Source organism: Moschus berezovskii, chromosome 15, assembly GCF_049115385.1.
Source record: "Moschus berezovskii isolate FMDL1 chromosome 15, NW_MosBer_1.0, whole genome shotgun sequence".
Classification (NCBI taxonomy): Eukaryota; Metazoa; Chordata; class Mammalia; order Artiodactyla; family Moschidae; genus Moschus; species Moschus berezovskii.
This window is the reverse complement of record NC_142474.1, coordinates 29,886,440-29,905,079: the sequence shown is the minus strand read 5'-3', so window position 1 is coordinate 29,905,079 and position 18,640 is coordinate 29,886,440. Positions and strand designations below refer to the sequence as shown.

At 49.7% G+C, this 18,640-nt stretch overlaps 1 protein-coding gene across 6 annotated transcripts in view; it reads left to right on the top strand.

Annotated features, from left to right (window-relative positions):
* Positions 1 to 18,640, top strand: part of DIDO1 (death inducer-obliterator 1) — a 49,914-nt gene that overhangs the window by 6,274 nt on the left and 25,000 nt on the right. For 2 of the 6 annotated variants that reach the window (XM_088843921.1, XM_088843918.1), the window contains exons 2-6: positions 12,435 to 12,539; positions 13,198 to 13,311; positions 13,987 to 14,824; positions 15,639 to 15,960; positions 17,954 to 18,166. In XM_088843921.1, coding sequence (XP_088700047.1) covers positions 13,989 to 14,824; positions 15,639 to 15,960; positions 17,954 to 18,166 — 1,371 coding nt within the window. In that variant the 5' untranslated portion in view covers positions 12,435 to 12,539; positions 13,198 to 13,311; positions 13,987 to 13,988. Of the gene's footprint in view, positions 1 to 1,450; positions 1,580 to 12,434; positions 12,609 to 13,197; positions 13,312 to 13,986; positions 14,825 to 15,638; positions 15,961 to 17,953; positions 18,167 to 18,640 lie in introns of those variants that run through there. The other 4 variants (XM_055433581.2, XM_055433574.2, XM_088843920.1 and 1 more) reach the window with 3 other exon arrangements.

Below are 18,640 nucleotides of genomic sequence, written 5' to 3'. Positions count from 1 at the left end.
ATGACCTTGAGGGATGGAATGGGGAGGGATGTGGGAGGGGGGTTCAGGATGGGGAACACATGTACACCCATGGCTGATTCATGTCAATGTATGGCAAAAACCACTACAATATTGTAAAGTAATTAGTCTCCAATTAAAATAATTTTTAAAAAAAGAAAGTGAAAAGACAACACAGATTGGAAAAAAAAAACTCACCTTGTAGAAAGACATTGCTGCTGGTTTGCTTCATGTAAAGATTTTCAGTCAAAGAGGCTGGGTGGGGTTTCCCCATTCCAGCTCCCATTTAGGGAGCCTTTGAAGATAGCTTCCCTTGCGCCCCAGCATATGAGTCCCATTCAACAGACAGCTTGCCCAAGATCATACTGCTGGTTCAAGCCAGTTTCAACTCAATCTGTCATGTTTCTGAACTTCTCACTACACTCATCTGGGACAAACCTGAAGACGGTCAAGATGTTGGAGTGTGAAGTTAGTCTGCAAGATTCCATGGAAGTGGTCCTAATGGAATCACACCAACAGAAACAAACTGTGTTGGAATTCTTTGAAGAAAAGGGGCATTCTCTGAGAGCCTGGCAGGCTGTGTGGTCTTTCCAGATGTTTATTTAGAAGCACACCTGCTCCCAGGCCCCTAGTGCTCCCCTACAGAAGCACCTGGCAGCCCTCTGTAGGGTCTTGGGTACAGCTTTATTACACACAGGGCACTTAAGGAGTTACTGTCCTGGGGCCAGCGTCCCAGGGTAGCAGGTGTTTCCCCTCTGATGTCTGCTTGTTGAGTATTTGGGGAGGGGAAGGTGCTGGGGAGCTTCCATGGTGGCTCAGACGGTAAAGAATCCGCCTGCAGTGCTGGTGACCTGGGTTTGATCCCTGGGTTGGGAAGAGCCCCTGGAGGAGAGCATGGCAACTGACTCCAGTACTCTTGACTAGAGAATCCCCATGAACAGAAGAGCCTAGCGGGTTGCAGTCCATGCGGTTGCAGAGTCCAACGCGACTAAGCACGCACAGGTACTGGGGTGTTAACTGATACTAGGCAGCACTGAGTGAAGAAAATCCAGGTGGAGGGTTATCATTTGTCAGATCCCTTTCCTTGCAGTCCCCGTAGGCAGGTGTGCCCGTTTGTGTGCGCTGAGGCTGGAACTGCCCCGGCGCTGAGCTGTTTGGCCCGGTAGGGAGCGGGCTCGGGTTCCAGAGAAGTTGGGAACGCAGTCCGGCAGGAAAGGAACGCGGCGCCTTGCTTCTGCGTCCGGATGCCCGACTTTTCTGCCACAAACTGGGCCCAGGGTGGCTGACGGGAGCCGCGCCGCCTGCGCTGCCAGCCTTGGCCCTTGGACTCCGCCACCGCGCGGCGCAGGGCAGGGGCGGGGCCTGGGCCGTGCTCCTCCTTCCGCCCGCCGCGCCGGGGCGCTGCTCGGGGTGCGGCCGGCCAGTCTACCCCCGGCATCTCGGTGGCCGGCGTCTTCCCTCCACTGGGAGCGCGGGCGGCCGCTCTACCTCACGCGTCTCGGTGGCCGGCGCCAACCCCGCCCGCCCACTCTGCGGCGGTCGGAGGAAATGGCTGCGAAACCCTGGAGGCTCGCGGCCCACGGTGAGTGGCGGCCGGGGCGCCGGCCGTAGGGGCGACCGCCCGCGGGACTGGCGGGGATGGTGGACCTGGAGGCCAGCCAGCCTGGCGCCGCAGGGCCCGCGCCCGGCCGCGCTCCGTCAAGCGGAGAAGATGGCGGCGGCGGCGGGGAGGGGGAAGGGAGGACGGCGCGGACCGTGGGCTGGAGGGGGGCGGAGGGCGCCGGCCTGCTGGGCAGGGTCCACTCTGAGGGGCCGGGCCCGGTCCGCTCGCTGCGGGCGTGTCCGAGGGGCCGGGTCGTGGTCGGAACGGATTGAAGTGCGCCAGCAGGACGCCGCCCGGTGACCCGCAGCGGGGTGACCCTAGAGCGGGGCGATGCTTTTTCCTAGAAGTTCCTGGTCTAGCTGCTGGTCCGTGGAAATGATTCTGCCTTAACTGTGTAACGTAGGGTTGAATCCCCCACCACCACCCTTTTTTTTTTTTTAACCAGGGTAGTTTCTCTAGACATCTTAAAGGAGGTGAAGTTTCCCTATCGGTCTTTTTTTTTTTCCCACCCTGAAGTGTGTTTTTTGTCGCTTTTGTTTCGCTTGTTTCTAGTCGATTACTCTTGTAAAGGATAACATTAGGATAGTTGTGTGGTATTTGATGCTATGAGAAGCAAAGAACAACAAAAAATCGCTTCAGAAAATCGGTTTCATTTTTTGAAAGAGTATGTACCTTGTTGGGGGCGGGAGGAGAAGGGGACGACCGAGAATGAGATGGCTGGATGGCCTCACCGACTCTGTGGACATGACTTTGAGTGAACTCCGGGAGTTGGTGATGGACAGGGAGGCCTGGCATGCTGTGATTCATGGGGTCGCGGAGAGTCGGACACGACTGAGCGACGGAACTGAACTGAACTGAACTGATGTATCTTGCCGTAAAATGCAGATTTTTAACTTTTATTGCGTCACTTGTCGATTTGATGTAAGATTCAAATTTATGTTGTATTTTATCCTCTGGTTGACCTCACAGTAGAAAGGGATCACTTTCAGCTTCCCCAGAAGATGTGCCCCGCCATCCCCTTTCTGGCTCAGGCCTGTGGATCCTGATCCCACGCCCTGGTTTGGTTTCTCTCTGTTCTTTCTTGGGAGACCCTGGAGGTCAGGGCAGGTTTTCTGCTCTGAATCCAGCCTCCAATCGATGAGCTTAGAGATCGGACTTTACAACAACAGCATGTGAGTGAAATTGAAGATACTGCTTAATTCGTGTGTTGGCCTTAGGTAACATCCGTGTAATTTGTATACTTGATGGAATGAGATTTCAGCCTCATGATCTTGGGCATTTTGCAGGAGGGAAAGGCAGATGTTAAGATCTTTTCATTGTGTTTATGTGTTCACATACCTCATTGTACCTGTTGGTTGGTATGGGGGAGGCTGAGCCTCCATTTGACAACAGTTCACAGTGGGCAGTCCACCCAGGCTGACCCTGTTCTGAGCAGTTTATGTGTGCTCATTCGTTTCAGTGACTATGATGTTTCTGTACCTGTTCTAACCTCCCAGAAGCTGAAGCACCTGTAAAGAGCTTGCCCAGGATGGAATACCTGGGTTCTATCTGGGCCTTTGGGCCAACCCCAGACAAATGTTCTTTGATTTCCTCAGAGCTGTGTAGTTCTGGTTTCAACGTGCTTCTAAGGAAGGTGCTTTAACTGGAGACTTTAAGGAAATAAGATCTGTGACTTTTAGGAAGACTTCTCATTGTATTCAACAAATATTTATTGTATCCTGTGTGCCAAGCACCCTGGCTGTAGCAGAGACCAGAAGGGTGGTCTTCTCAGACCTGGAGACTTGTAACAGGGACCTATGAGGGTTGTCAGCCACGTAACCAGGAGCTTGGGGCCCTTTTTGGCACTTGGGATTGGCGTGTAGATATAACCATCTGTATGACTGGCCCACTTTTAACATGGCATAGATGTGTCAAGGGTTACCTGTGGAGACCCAGCCCCAACCCTGTTGTGAAACTCCTTGCCTGATGCACTTCTAAGCATTCTGTTTCCTAGTTGGTTGTGTTCTTGCAAACTTGTTTTAGCAGTGAGTTTAGGAATAAGGTATATCTTTAACTTAGTTCTGATTTTCCACCAAGAACTGTCCTTTATTAGTATTTGATTATTCAGATTGTTTCAAGTGAAGTGAATTATGCTCTGATAAAGGGCATAAATTAAAAGTTGTGCAGTTGGCTGTTCCCCTTACTGTCTGCTAGTTCCCCCGGTGACCTTTGCTTTCTGGCCAGCCATGCCCCTCACAGCACGCATGCCTGTGTGAACATCACAATGACTTGTTGAGGAAACGTGTCATGGGGCTTGGACAAGGTGCCCAGTGCTTCAGGTGGGCCTTCATGAGGGTGGAATTTGTCTTCGTGTTGAGGAGGGGATGGATTAGAGTGGGGACCTGGGATCCCATCTTTATGACTGGAGTTGTGGGACCTCTGTTGACCTTGTAAGTCTTTCTATGACCACAGAGGCCTCAGCGGCTCTGAGCCCCTTCCCGCGCAGCCCACAGGCTGGGTCTGTTTCCCATGTGTTTTCCAGATGTTCCAGGTCCTGGTTGTTTTATATTCCTGTTAAACAGGATGTGTTTTTCTTCTTTTACACACTTGTCCCAACATCCCTGGTGACTTCCATTTGGCTCCTGAGAGCCAGGGTTGAGTTTTTCACAGGCTGACTGACTCGTCCTTGGGTCCCTGAAGTTGGCACTGTGTCCAAGAGCAGACTGATTTCTCACACACCTGGTGGCCTTGAGAATCCTTTAAGAAAACTTTCCTTAAACAGTCCTTTGTGCACTTCTTATTTAGATGGTGGCATCTTTAACAGTGGATACATAACATGACCCTATTTATGGCCAGCATCAAATAACGTGTGTTAATTCCATTGCAGAATCTCCACGATTAACAGCTAATGGGCATATACTGATTGGGAAGGGATAGGCCAATGTGAAGTGATGTGAAGTGCTTGATGTGAAGTGCTCACACCTCCTGGAGTCTCACTTGATGTGAAGTGCTCACACCTCCTGGAGTCTCTTGCTCAGGCCTCATTTTTTTCTTCCTAAACTTCTAATTTATCCTCCTACCCAAGCATGCATTTCCTCTCTGGTAACCATAGCTTTGTTTTCTATGTCTGTTTTGCTGTTTTGTAAATAGTTTTTCTCTGACTTAATATGATAATCTCTGGGTCCATCTGTGTTGCTGTAAATGGCATTATTTCATTCTTTTTTATGGCTGAGTAATAGTTTTGCTTAGAAAATCGCATGGACAGAGGAGCCTCGTGGGCTGCAGTCCATGGGGTCGCTACTAGTCGGACCCAACTGAGCGACTTCACTTTCACTTTTCACTTTCACACATTGGAGAAGGAAATGGCAACCCACTCCAGTGTTCTTGCCTGGAGAATCCCAGGGACGGCAGAGCCTGATCGGCTGCCGTCTATAGGGTCACACAGAGTCGGACATGACTGAAGCGACTTAGCAGCAGCAGCAATACTCCGTTGTATACATATACAACAGCAGCAGCAATACTTTGTTGTATACATATACCACAGTATCCATTCATCTGTTGGTGGATATTTAGATGGTTTCTGTGTCTCAGCTCTTGTGAATAGTGCTGCAGTGAGCTTTGGGGTGCATGTATCTTTTGAGTTTTCTCCAGCTGTGTGTCCAGGAGTGGATTACTGTTTTGTGCGGCTATAGTCCATGGGATCGCAGAGACTCGGACACGAGCAACTAAGCACATAGCACAGCATGGCGACTCTTAGTTTTTTCCTCTTTTTGAGTTGTATAATTGACCCTTGAACAACCCAGGTTTGACCTGTCCAGGTCCACTTGCACAGGGCCTGCTTTTAAGCAGTAAGTACTACAGTACTGCACAGTCTGCATACATAGAGGCCAAACATAAGTTATATGTGGGTTTTCAACTGTGGGCAGATTGGGAGCCCAATTTGTAAAGCAGCTGTTTCTCTCACGGGTATCAGACTTGGGTACTATGTTTTTGGTTTTCATATGCTGATGCAGATGTGTAAGTGATATTTAATATACCTTTACAACAGGAAGGTAAATGGGGGCCTCCCCCAGTATAAATACAGCTGTACTGTGTTTGGGTTGCAAAGATCAATTTATACATAGAAAACAAGACAATATACAAGAATATAAAGAAAGCAGAGACCCCAGAAAGTAGCAGCCTTTGGAAGCTCAGTTACAGCTGTGGAAATGTTTGTGAGCTTGGTTTTGCAGGGGGCGGGGTGCAGGCAGGATGTGCCGTGAACTGGATGTAGCCTCCTGCTCCACTCACGGGCATGGGGCTTGTTCCGTGGCAGGGGCTCTGGAGTTCATCCTGCTCTCATTGTGGTCTTAGTAGAGAACACCGGCACATGGCTGTTCCTGGATTCTTCCACACCGGTCTCCTGGTGACGGTCAGAGGTGTGCGTCCATGCTGGGAGCACCCTCAGAAACACACCTGCGCTTGCCTAGTTCTCTCTGCCAGGTCTCAGTGAAGCAGCCGCCCTCGCAGGGGACAGAGATGCTGCGTGCTCTGTGCTGAGCACTGGGGGGCCCTTGATAAATGTTCACAGACTGTTCACGAGGGCTTGTTTTCCCAGCCACTCACAAGCAGACATTGTCGTTTTCATTAACTTGCCATTTATCCTGCACTAACTGGTACTTGATGCTGTGTTGTTTCAGGTATCCTGTTAGGAAACTGAGGTCATGGTTGTCTCCATATACCTGAGTAGAATGCCTGTTAGGTTTGCAGCTGGGGTTGAAGTCTGGGACACCCTGGGACTTAGGCATTAACGTGGGAGCGTCATGCTGTGGTCATTGAGGGTGGACACTGCTGGCTCCCTTGGTCAGAATCAGGGATGCTCAGCTGCACAGGGGGAGTCGTCCCCCTGAGATCCCCCATTTAGACAAGTTAGTACAGTGCTACCCGTTGGCTCTTTAGGTTGTAATTTTAAAAGAGTTGACTTTTTCACAAGGTGTTGTAGTGGTAAGGTGCTCTCCTCAGCACATCCCAAGCCCGGGCAGCAGTGGCAGTTGTAGGGAGTTGCATCAAGTTCAACTCTGTGTGGATCTGTAAAAATTAGTAGGACAGTCCTGTTGTTTATTTTATAACTTTTATTTAAGCTTGGGCTTTCCCCACTGCCCCCTAGACCTAGACGTTGGCCTCTGCTAATCTCAGAGAAAGAGGACAATTCCAGCTGAAGTGTACAGTGTGGGTCTGGACTTTGCATGTCCATGGTCTCCAAGCATCATGCTTGCCCCATGGCCTGTGGCACAAGCTGCAGCTGCACTCGGGAAGCAGATCCTTGTGAGAGAGCAAGCTTTGTTTCTCCCCAACCACTTTCTCTTTGGACGTCGGCGGCAGTCCCTCCAAATGCTGCAGTTTCACGATCTTTGCCTCTCCATCGTCCTGGAAAGGTGGCGTCCTGAGCCTCACTGTCACGGCCCTGCAGTCTTAGAGCCATCTGACATCACCCTTCATGTCAAGTCTGTGCTGTTGGTTCTCAGACTGACCCTTTATACCTGAAATTAACAAGGACTCCAAGGGCTTTTGTTTCTGTTTTATCTATTGATATTTCCCATCCTTGGCATTAAAAATGAGACATGAAGTTTACTTACTCACTTAGAAATAATAGCAAACACCTGCATATTAACATAAGTAACACTCTATGGAAACTATGTTCCAAGATAAGAAACAGCTTAATAAGAAAGGTGGCTTGGGGTTTTAAATGTCTGACTTAAGCAAGGCAACAGTAGCCGGATTCTCCTGCCTGCTTCTACATTCCAGCTATCATCACACCAACATCATTTAGCTTCTGAAAAACTACCCTGCCTCGAAAGGTCACAGAATACTTTCATGTTGTTGTTTAGTCACTCTGCTAAGTAGTGTTGTACAAACAGTTTGACCTTGGAGGCCAGATGGAAGGTCCGGGGGCCACACTTTGAGAACCTCTGCCTAGATCATGATTAGAAATGCTGTTGTTGAGAAATGAGAATTGAAAAAGACAGTTGTCTCTAAACTTTAACACCTGGGAAATGGATTGCTGTTAAGAAGATAGGCAGTGTCTTTGAATGCAGGCGTTTCAACCCTTTCCTTGCTTTGGGGTAAAAGAGTGGAATATGGCCAGTTTGCTGTCCCCAGTGAGGAGGGTTCAATGCACACATCTCCCTCTCAGTGGACTGCCTGGAATGAGAGGCTTGGAGTGTGGCCAAGGTGCCTGCTGGGTGAAGTCTCAGGGGTCTTTTGATCTGAGGGTGTTTTGCCTCTACTGTATGACGTCCTCTCCTCACCCACAGACTCCCACTGGACCCTAACTAGCAGCTCTTGCCACCGTGAGGCACTGGGGAGCTGGAGGGTCAAGGTTCTGTGTTAACAGCCATGGGACTTGGAGATGCTAGGGAAGCAGCTGCGGGGGTGCCTGCACGGATGGCTGTTCTGGGAGGTACTTTCCATGCCCGGGTCCCGGCTGTGACCAAACAGTCACTGTTGCCCTCTGTCTTGGTTGGGGAAGGGGAGGAGTGGCACCCATTTGGAACCCCATCCCAGTGCTGTCCTGGGCATTTAGTGGTGGCCAAACTCACCCCATCCTGCAGACTCAGTAAGGATAAGAGCCTGTGCAGTTCAGAGGGTCCCTAAGACCCCAGCGATGGCCTTCCAAGCACCAACCCCCAGGGTATAGGGTTCAGATTCCCTTGACTAGTGTTTGAAGCCATGTTTTCCTGTCCCTGGGAGGCAAGAGGGAGCTGCCGTGACGCAGACCTAGACTGGGGGGTTTCACACAGTGGACTTGAGTTTCTGCAGCTCCGGGGACGGGAAGCCTGGGGTCAGGGTGCTGGGGCAGTTCGATCCTGGTGGCAGGGCCATGGGTGAGCTCTGAGGCCTCTTGCCAGGGCAGTCACCCCATCTGTGAAGGCTCAGAGGGTGCAGATGTGCAGACCACTCCAGGAGCTTGTCCACGGTGGCAGGGCCCTGTAGAGAACGGGGAGCCTTGTTTCCTCTGTGACCTCAATGTGTTCAGGTGGCTTATCTGGTCACAAGCCTGTGTTTTCACTAGAAACTGGGGAGAGACACTGGAGTAGCCACTGCACACAGGGAGCTGGGGGCCTGACCTCAGTAGAGCTTGCCCAAGGGAGACGTTGGTCCCAGCGAGTTTTTAAGCAAAAAGTTTTGTTTTTTGTCTCCACATACCTGTAAAGCAAAAACACCTCAGAAATGTTAAACAGCAGGGTTGTTCCTAGATTTCTCTCTGTGGTTACCTCTTGAGAAGCTTATCGTGCTATGGGCACCTTTGCTTCAGGGTAATTTTTGTAACCTCAGGGTTATCCTGATGGGGCTCCTGAAGGACTGAACTGTCATCTGTACATTCAAGTCAGGATGAGCGTGGGGTCACATGTGGTCAGAGGACACCCACCCTTAAGGGTGTTTCCCATCATCTGAAATTCCTGAGCAGGCCATCAATAGTGACTGCCTTGTTAATAAAAACGAAGTAGTGAAAGGGGCTTTAATTGGGAAAGCTTGCCTTTTTTTTTTTTCCTGGTAGGTGGTTTAAAGAATTTTTAGCGTCTTCTCAGTCCCTCTTCGTCCACAGCACAGAATTAGTCAGAGACGGAAGACCCTTAACATGAAATCTCAGTAGCTGTGAACCTTGGCCTCGCCTGGCAGAACTGTAAAGTGAATTAGCGCAGCCAGAGTAAAGAGGTAACGCTGTAGTTGGGAATATTTCACGGTTGTGAGGTTTTGAGGACCATCCTGTTTTGCTGCCAGGTAGGGCAGGGCAGGTGTGTGCTTGCCTGTTACCTTCTTGAGAAGCTTAGCTGTTTGATCTTTGTACTGGGAGAGTAGGAGCTTCATTGCAGTTAAAGTGTCTCGGAGAAATGAACCCTCAGTCCACAGACCTGACATCTTTAAATGACCAAGATGTGGTTACTTGCATGTTGCAAGTTTGTAGAAGCTGAGCCTTCAGATGTACCTGGTTGTAGAGTCCAGTTTCACCCCCGTTGTTTGGGGAGCATATTTTTTGTTCTTAAGAAAATCATTTCTGGCGGCTTATTTTTCAAGGGTTGGACAATCTGAAGGGAAAATTAAGTGGTGGTTTTAGACCAGTTTTGTGGAAGGAAATGTTTGTTCTCTTCTGATACTAAAGTGTCAATACATGTGACTGCTTGACATGGATCCAGCGTGTCCTTAAGCAACTAGAAATGTCATGTTACAGATGTTCGTGGCATGTATCAAAACCCTTTTGGAGGGCAGGCTCGGAAACCCTGACCAGGGTCACAGACTTGTGAGCAGACCCCGCCAGTGGGCACACGCCACTGGCACAGCGGTCCCTGGCAGCGCACCCGCTGAGGGGACGGGGCGCCCGCAGAGCATCGCCGCATTTTCCGCATGTTTGGCAGGTGTTTTCTCAAAGATACACAGTGTGAATCTTGAAGAAAGCAACTGACAGTATTTGTTACTGATGAAAAGATGCCAGCTTAAGTGAAAATTAGAATTTTGGAAAGCTTTTTTCTGCCACCATGAGCTTGATTTTCCCCGTAAGGAAGAATGTTTCAGGAGATTGACGCTGGCATTAGCAGATGTGTCTCATGCTGGCTAGTGAGATATGCTGGTCTGTGGGCTCTGCGTGTGTGCGCTTGGGCACAAGGTGCGCTCTGAGTGCCTTACAGTTTTATAGCTGGGCTGTAAGCCAGGAAGGTGTGCAGAGTGCACGGATGTGGCGCCAGGTTCCTGTCACAACTGCTTTTTGTGGAAGTGCAGTTTGTCAATGTTACTGTGGTATGAAGGAATGCGCGCAATTCTGAAAGTCTTTCTCAGGTTTAATTTTGGAAATACACATCCCACATGAGCAAATGATCTTTGGGGTCCTCAAGTTCTAGGGATATCATGGGGCCTCGACAACAAAAAGAGTGGAGAGCTGCCAGGGAGGTGGGCTTGCACCTGCCCTCGGGTGCTGATGGGGGCCTGGGGAACCCACGGTTTCTCGCTGGTATTTGCATGTCTACTTAGTAGGAAATGGAGCCGTTTTCAGCTGAGAGGACATTTGTACTTAGAAACTTTAAGATTGTACATTTCAGTGTATCCAGTGTTCGCCTCTGGGTTTCTCTTTCCCAGTGTTCAGCTCAGTTCAGTTCAGTTCAGTCACTCAGTCGTGTCCGACTCTCCGCGACCCCATGAATCACAGCACGCCAGGCCTCCCTGTCCATCACCAACTCCCGGAGTTCACTCAAACTCATGTCCACAGAGTCGGTGATGCCATCCAGCCATCTCATTCTCGGTCGTCCCCTTCTCCCACCCCCAACCTTTCCCAGCATCAGAGTCTTTTCCAGTGAGTCAGCTTGTCGCATGTTTCAGCTTTAGAGGAGTGCCTAAATGGCAACCCACTCCAGTATCTTTGCCTAGAAAATCTCATGGACAGAGGAGCCTAGTGGGCTGCAGTCCATGGGATCGCAAAGAGCCGGGCATGACTGAGCGACTAACACACCGTCCTTTTCCTTTCTGGAGTAGTTGTTGGTCCACTGTGACCACCGTTTGGTGACCTGCTGTTGTATGTGGACCTACTTTAAGCTTTGTTAGGAACATAGCAATTTGTTTTTAACTTGCTTTGATCATAGAGGTTTTGTTTTTCTTTTATCTTGATTTTTTTTGTTTCATGACCTGAAATTTTATGTTTGAATTTGTGAAGAAATCATGAAATAGATTTTGCAAGTATAAAATCAAGAAAAATGAATCAAATTGTCTAAAATTATGTTATCTTTTCTGAGTTAAGTATTTCATTCCACTTAACAAATAACTGGATTTTCCTTTTTTGATTTTTCAGAACTCAAATCCAAAGGCATGATGTTTTTAGATTAGCATAAATTTTAAAAACGTTTTTTTCCTGAGAACATCCTAATTTCTTTACTTTTTTCATTGTTGTGAAATATAAAAGTAAGAATTATTTCCAGTACCTTCTGAGAAGTTTCTCATTTTGAAATGGGTTTACCACTTAAAAGAGAAGCAGTGGCCATGGTGTTGGGGAAGAGGGGTGGCCAGAGTGAGATGGATCCTGTCCCTTTAAAAGGAGGTGGGATAGAATGTTTGTCCTGAGGTCACTAAGGAGACCACAGTTAACAGGGGAGGCAGTTGGAGTGAGGCGAGGAAGAGGTGAGGTGAGGCACAGGCAGGGGTCTTGGGTATAGAATGTGAAATGTGTTAAAATGTTAATACTGCAGATTTACCTAGAAACAGAAACGTGTTTGTGGAGCATTTAGGTTTGATGATTGAATGGGGACAGGAGGAGAAGTGTTCTTTAAATGCGTCAATACACAAAGATAAGCTGTACCACAGGATGTCCAATAATTTTAACATTAGTCTCCTGAAATCTATATTAGATTTTTAACTAAAATGATGACATAGCTACAGTGTTAAGAATTTCTAAATAATTGCTTTCATGTATAATTTTCTAGTTCATCTTTTCATGTTTTGTTCCTGATTCTCCCTCTGGTTTTTATTGGCCTGGGTCCATCAGAAGTAAGGTTGTAATTAGGAAGCAGCTGATGCCAGTGACTGATTTTGAAATCTTCTCGCCCACTGAGGCCTCTTCACTCGATCTCCTGCTCCCTCTCCACAAGGGTCCCAACCATGGCCCACCCCAGCCCCTGCTTTCATTGTGTAGCCAAAGTGTACATCTCCCCTTTTTAAAAAGAGTCCTTAGAGGAGGGGGCTGTGTTTGTGGACTTGCCGAATGTCTTTGTAGGTCCCATAATGTAGACTTAAGAAATTGCTTGGAAAGTTTTGTGCCTTTTTTTTCCTTAAATATGATTTTAGTTCTGGTTGCTTTAGATCTTTAAACTGTTTTTTTTTTGTTTGTTTGTTTTAGAAGCTTACTCCGTGGACACAGTCTCAAGATAATTTGCCTTGTGATCTGTGAGCAGTGGCTGACGACAGCAGCATTGGGGGCCTGGTGCTTTCCTTGTGTCACGAGGTTGTAACGGCCCTGTTTGTGCTGGGTTTAGGAAGTCGGGAGAAGTGCCCATGCTTCTGTGTGGGGCAGGTAACAATGGCAGTAGTGTTGACATCTTACTGACTGGAGATATATTGATGCATCTTTTGTTATCCAAATGTTATTTACCAGAGATGTTTCAGTATTCACTCACATATCAAATTATTAGCCACAGTTTTGGTTTTACGAAACTCCCACAGTTGATAATATGTTAAATGCCAACAACACAATTTTAAGTTTTGATGTCATGTTTTTATTTCAAAAGTGGCATTTATATATGTATAAAAACTGGTATACCATTAATATGTGTTTGAAATATTATAAACTTTAGCCCAAGAGTGTCTAATCAATCATTAGATTGAGTGCGCCTTTAGTTTACATGACATGTATTCTTGAAGGTGAGGGCTGTATCTTGCAGAGGAGAGTCCTTCCTGCAGAAAGCCTTGGGTGACCAGGACAGTGGCATGGCCCTTGAGGGCACAGTGTCACAGAGTGGGTGCTGATGTCACAGAGCGTGGGCCAGGGCCCAGAGCGGGGAGCTGCAGGTCTGGATGGGGGATGGGAGGTGACGCCACTTGGTGGGAACCAAACAGAGTTCCGTGGTGTGTGACTTTGAATTTTGCGTGTTTTCTGTTTGCAGGTTTTCATTCTGTACGAGTCCTTCCCCTGGGATGGAACGTGGCATAAAATCTGAGTTGTCATTAGCATTTAAATGTAATTGAAGCTTGTACAGCTTGGGGAAAAAATTCTTAAGGTATATACTGTATTTTTTCAGGCTTTTTTCATTTGAAATAAGAAAGAAGTTTTCACAAACTAGAGCCTTTAATGATCTCTTAGAAGAGGGAAGAAATAGACACACGAGGTGCCATCTGGCTCAGTGTTCCTGCTGCGGACCTGAGTGCAGAGCTGGCTGACCCCTGTTGTGTCGACACGGTCTCGGCTCTAGGATCTGGGTGGGTTCAGCGGGGCTGGGTGTTCAGGGTGCAAACGAGTCCATCTCCACCCTTCCCCTGCTGGGTGGTGGACTTCTCACAGTGCCGGGGGCTCCAGAGTTCTGGGCCCGAAGCCAGCCAGGTGGGAGGTGGGCCCATGTCTCCCTGTGGGGAGCCAGAGAGCCCCTGCTGCCCTATCTTGCCCCGTCCTGGCAACACCACTGCCCAATTCCTCATTCTCCTTGACTTCCGGTATACATGCTTGTCCTTAGCAGTCAGGGGATATGTTCATAGATGTGGTTTGCTCGCTGGGTTTTCCTCCTGAGCATGGGGTTCGTAACTGAATCCTCCCGCACTGTAGAAGCACTTTTGCCTTCTGTAGGTCGGGTTTTCCCATGTGTGAGGGAGTCCTTTGTTTGCTCATAGCTGATGGGTGTCAGGCCTGGACCACAGCCCTGGCTGTTGCTTGACATGGCCTGGTTGTGTTTCCTTGTCAGGTATGGATGAGAAGGGTGACCCGAGCGGTGAGGAGGCGCCGAAAGCCATCAAGCCCACAAGCAAGGAGTTCCGGAAGACGTGGGGCTTCCGGAGGACCACCATCGCTAAGCGCGAGGGTGCCGGGGATGCGGAGGCAGACACCCTGGAGCCGTCGCCCCGGCAGCAGCAGAGTCCATCCCTGCGGCGCAGCGGGCGGCAGCCAAAGCGCACTGAGCGGGTGGAGGAGTTTCTGACCACTGTGCGGCGTCGTGGCCGTCGGAGCGCCCCCGTGTCCCTGGAGGACTCTGGGGAGCCAGCGTCCTGTCCAGCGACAGACGCGGAGACTGCCTCTGAGGGCAGTGTGGAAAGCGCCTCGGACGGGAAGAGTGGGCCCAGGTCCAGCTCCACGGGTGCTAAGCAGCGGTCGGCCTCCTCGGCAAAGGCCAGAGAGGGCGAGGACGAGGACGACACGTCTGACAGCGACAGCGACGGACTGACCTTGAAGGAACTCCAGAACCGCCTGCGGAAGAAGCGTGAGCAGGAGCCCGCGGATCGGCCCGCGAGGGGCATCCAGAACCGCCTGCGGAGGAAGCGGCGGGAGGAGGACCCGGCTGAGACCGTGGACGTCCAGGCGGGTGATGCGATGGAGGGCTCGCTGCCCACCTCACGGGAGCCTGAGGGCGACCTGGGGGCTGCGGCCCAGGCAGCAAAAGAGGACAGAGAGGGCCGGCCGGATGGGAGAGTAGCCCCGGGAGGGAGAGCCGAGGAAGCCGCAGACTCGGTCCGACACAAACCGGAGTGTGAGGTGTATGACCCCAGCGCCCTGTACTGCCTATGCCGCCAGCCTCACAACAACAGGTGGGTCGTTGGGGAGGGTTGGGGGCAGAGCCAGGAGAACTGCCAGAGACTTCACTGTTCTCTTAAAGAGAGTCTTAAGCTGGTCTGAATGAGTGACTTACTCATTGGGAAAGATGAGCAAGTCATTGTCAGAAAGAAACCAGTGGAGTGGGCGAGCACTACCCAGAACCATGCCCTTGCCAGGTGGTGGCTGATGTGGGATGTTGGCTGCCTGGTCATACCAGCCATGGCAGTGAATGGGTGCGATGGCTGGCACCAGAGTGGGTCTGCCGTCCAAGAGAGCCCTCGGGACACTGCTTGAACTGGCTGTGACTGGAGCACAGTGTGGACGTTGGGTAGTTGCAGGGGTAAAGATGTGGCTGCCATTCTGTGGACAGGCATTTGAGGTCCAGGGCAGGGTGCCCTCAAAGAAAAGGATGATGTACATTTGGTAATGTACAACAGTAATAGAACTGAGAGAAGGGCACACTGAGATTCTTTATGCTCCATGTTTCTGTAATTTTTTTTTTAAACAGTATTGGAATTTGACTTATTGATATTTTTAAAATTGAGTTTGTCTCTCCCTTTCTTTTCATTCCTGATACCATTGGCTTCCCTGGTGGCTCAGGCAGTAAAGAATTTGCCTGCAATGTGGGAAACCTGGGTTCAATCTCTGGGTTGGGAAGGTCCCCTGGAGAAGAGAATGTCAACCCACTCCAGTCTCCTTGCCTAGGAAATCCCATGGACAGAGGAGCTTGGCAGACTACAGTCCATGGCATCGCAAAGAGTTGAACACAACTGAGCAACTAACACTTTGACCATTGTTTTATTTCAGGTTTATGATTTGCTGTGACCGATGTGAAGAATGGTTTCATGGTGACTGTGTGGGCATTTCTGAGGCTCGAGGGCGGCTCTTGGAGAGGAATGGGGAAGACTACATCTGCCCCAACTGCACGATCCTGCAGGTGCAGGATGAGGCCAGCTCAGAAGCCACAGACATGCAGGACACGAGGTCAGGACCCCTGGGTGCCGACAGCACGGACTTCACCAGTATAGGAACCGTGGAGCAGAAGTCAAGTGAAGACCAGGGAATTAAGGGTAGAATTGAAAAAGCTGCAAACCCAAGTGGCAAGAAGAAGCTCAAGATATTCCAGCCCGTAAGTACTTATTTCCTGAGGCCGACGGTAGAGGTGACTGTAAGCCCTCAACTGCCTTTGGCAGAAACATCAAGATTAGAAGAGTCTTCTGAGTTAGTGATTGGCATAGGGCTAGGGTAGGGCTGGGCTCTGCGGGCTCATGGGTCCATGCACCAGCTCAGGGCCAGCATGGCCTGTTCTGTGTTTATTGTTGTTAACTGTGTCTGTTTCCTGTGCTGTCATTAGTGATCTAACATATTTCATAATTTTTTTAAAAAATTAGTCTTTAGTGTTCTCATGACCAACATCCTGAGCTTAAAGTGCATGTATTAAGAAAATTACTTTTGAGTCACAGAAGTGCGTGTGCAGCTGTGTCGCCTGCCCTGTGTTGAGAAAACCAGTAGTCTCAACCCCACCTCAAGGCAGGATGCCGAGGCCAGCCATGGTAGCCGCACAGCTCCTCAGGGTGACCAGATGACTGTGCCTGACGTGCCCTCTGTGATGATGTTCCCCACTCACCAGTGTTTGTGCAGCTCTTTTTTCCTCCTTTCCCAGCTCTTCACACGTCTTGTCCAGGGGTCATGGTTTCTGTGCATCTTGAGAACTGTCTCAGGCACTCACAAGTGTCATACTCAGAGTGTGTTTTCACCCCAAGCCTTTCTTGAATTGGGCACCCCCCGCCACCACCATGGCCCATCTCTTGTAGGTGTTGTACACATAGGGGTTCTGCGGTGGCCACGTCAGCACCTTTGCCATCATCCCCTTGCAGTGAGTTAGCTTTGAGGCCTGGACCCTGTCCTGGGGGTGTGAGGAGGCACTGAGTGGAAATATGAGAATAACTGGTAATTAAGAAAAAGATAACGGAAATGGAAATCAGCAGGAAGCTTCATCTTACTGCTGTGTTTAAGACTGCACGTAAGCTTAAGTTTTTTTTCTGGGTAAAACTTGGATTCTATGGAGGAAAATCAGTTAAGTACATTATTTGAGGAAAAAGATTTTGCTCAAGTACATTTCATGTATATGTCACATACATTATTAGTCTCGACCATTAAAATGTGCTTTAGTAATCATGGCCACAAGCAGCTATGTTCAGCCCTTGTCATATTCCAGATTCCTGCCGCATAACATGGAGAAGGAAATGGCAACCCACTCCAGTGTTCTTGCCTGGAGAATCCCAGGGATGGGGGAGCCTGGTGGGCTTCCATCTATGGGGTCACACAGAGTCGGACATGACTGAAGTGACTTAGCAGCAGCAGCAACAGCAGCCGCATAACAGGGTGACCGGAACTTCGCGACTTAGACAATAAATGTCCATTAACCCAGAAACCCAGAGCCGGGTCCTTGGTTCCAGGTCTTACAAGACTGCTCTCCATGTCTTAGTGGAGCTGGGGTCTCTTCAGTCTCAGTTGGGGTAAGATCCACTTCCAAAAGCTTTCATGTAACTAAGCATATAAAGTATGTTCCTGGCAATTTCTGTGGCATGCTGATACTAGACCTGTTGTTTCTGAGATTCATGTGTAATTGGGTGTTCTGGCTATTGCCTGAGGTCCTTGACTGCAGAGCCCAGGCTTGGGCACCCTCCCAGCAGAGCCAGCAATGGGGTGTTCCCTCTTTTGGAAGCTCAGTTCCTCTTTTGAGGGTTTTTACCTGATAAGTCAAAGCTTTGGATTAACTCAAAAGCCTATTACCTGGTATCTTAATTAAATTGGCAAAATCCATGCCCATTCGCTCAATGACAGAACCTAATTCTGTGTGAAACCCCACCGTGTTGAGAAGTGTGCAGCAGAAGTCCTCTCAGAGTTCTGCCTACCATGCAGGGCGTGAAGGGTGGTTGAAAACATGACGCCTTACTCGGGAGGTGGGTTTATGTGTTTTGAATAAACAGATACATTTTTATGCAAAATCTTTCATACATGGTTAAAGGCATTAATCTCAGTACCATAAATAGTGACCTTACAGAGCATGGTGCCTGCCCCAGTGGGTGAGTACATTGAACCCATGTCTGGTCCTGCAGGTCGTGGAGGCGCCTGGTGCTGCCAAGTGCATCGGCCCTGGGTGCTCAAGCGTGGCGCAGCCCGACTCGGTCTACTGCAGCAACGACTGCATCCTGAAGCATGCCGCGGCCACCATGCGCTTCCTGAGTGCAGGGAAGGAGCAGAAACCTAAAGCAAAAGAAAAGCTCAAGACAAAGCCAGAAAAAATCGTTCTTCAGAAATGTAGCGTTCAAGTAAGTTGACCAAGACCAGCCATTTACGTAGTTGAAACCAAAAGTACCTGGAGGTGCCAGGCTTGGGTTGATTGAGAGAGAGGAAGGTACAGAGGGGCCCAGACGCCTGCACGCTGCCCTCCGCCTTCCCCACCAGTGTTCTGGTGAGAATTACGAAGAGGCAAGTGTTCTCATGTTTTCTTCCCCTGCCTCTAGCTGAGGGACTAACAGAAACACAGAAGCCAGTGGCTGCATGGAGTAGCTCCCCCCGCAGATCAGCCATCCTGGGAGCGAGTGGTCACTGTTGGAGTCTGTAGGCAGCGGGGTTGGGAAGCGGGCCCTGAGGGTGCCCACATTGAGAGTCGGGGGCGGGGGTGCAAGGTTGTCATTGGTATGCCTGTCCTCTCCACGTGCTGTTATGTCCACAGCCCTGTCTGGGCAGTGTTGCTTGGGTGCATTTTCACACGGGAGCGCTGCCTGCTGTGCTTGCGCTTC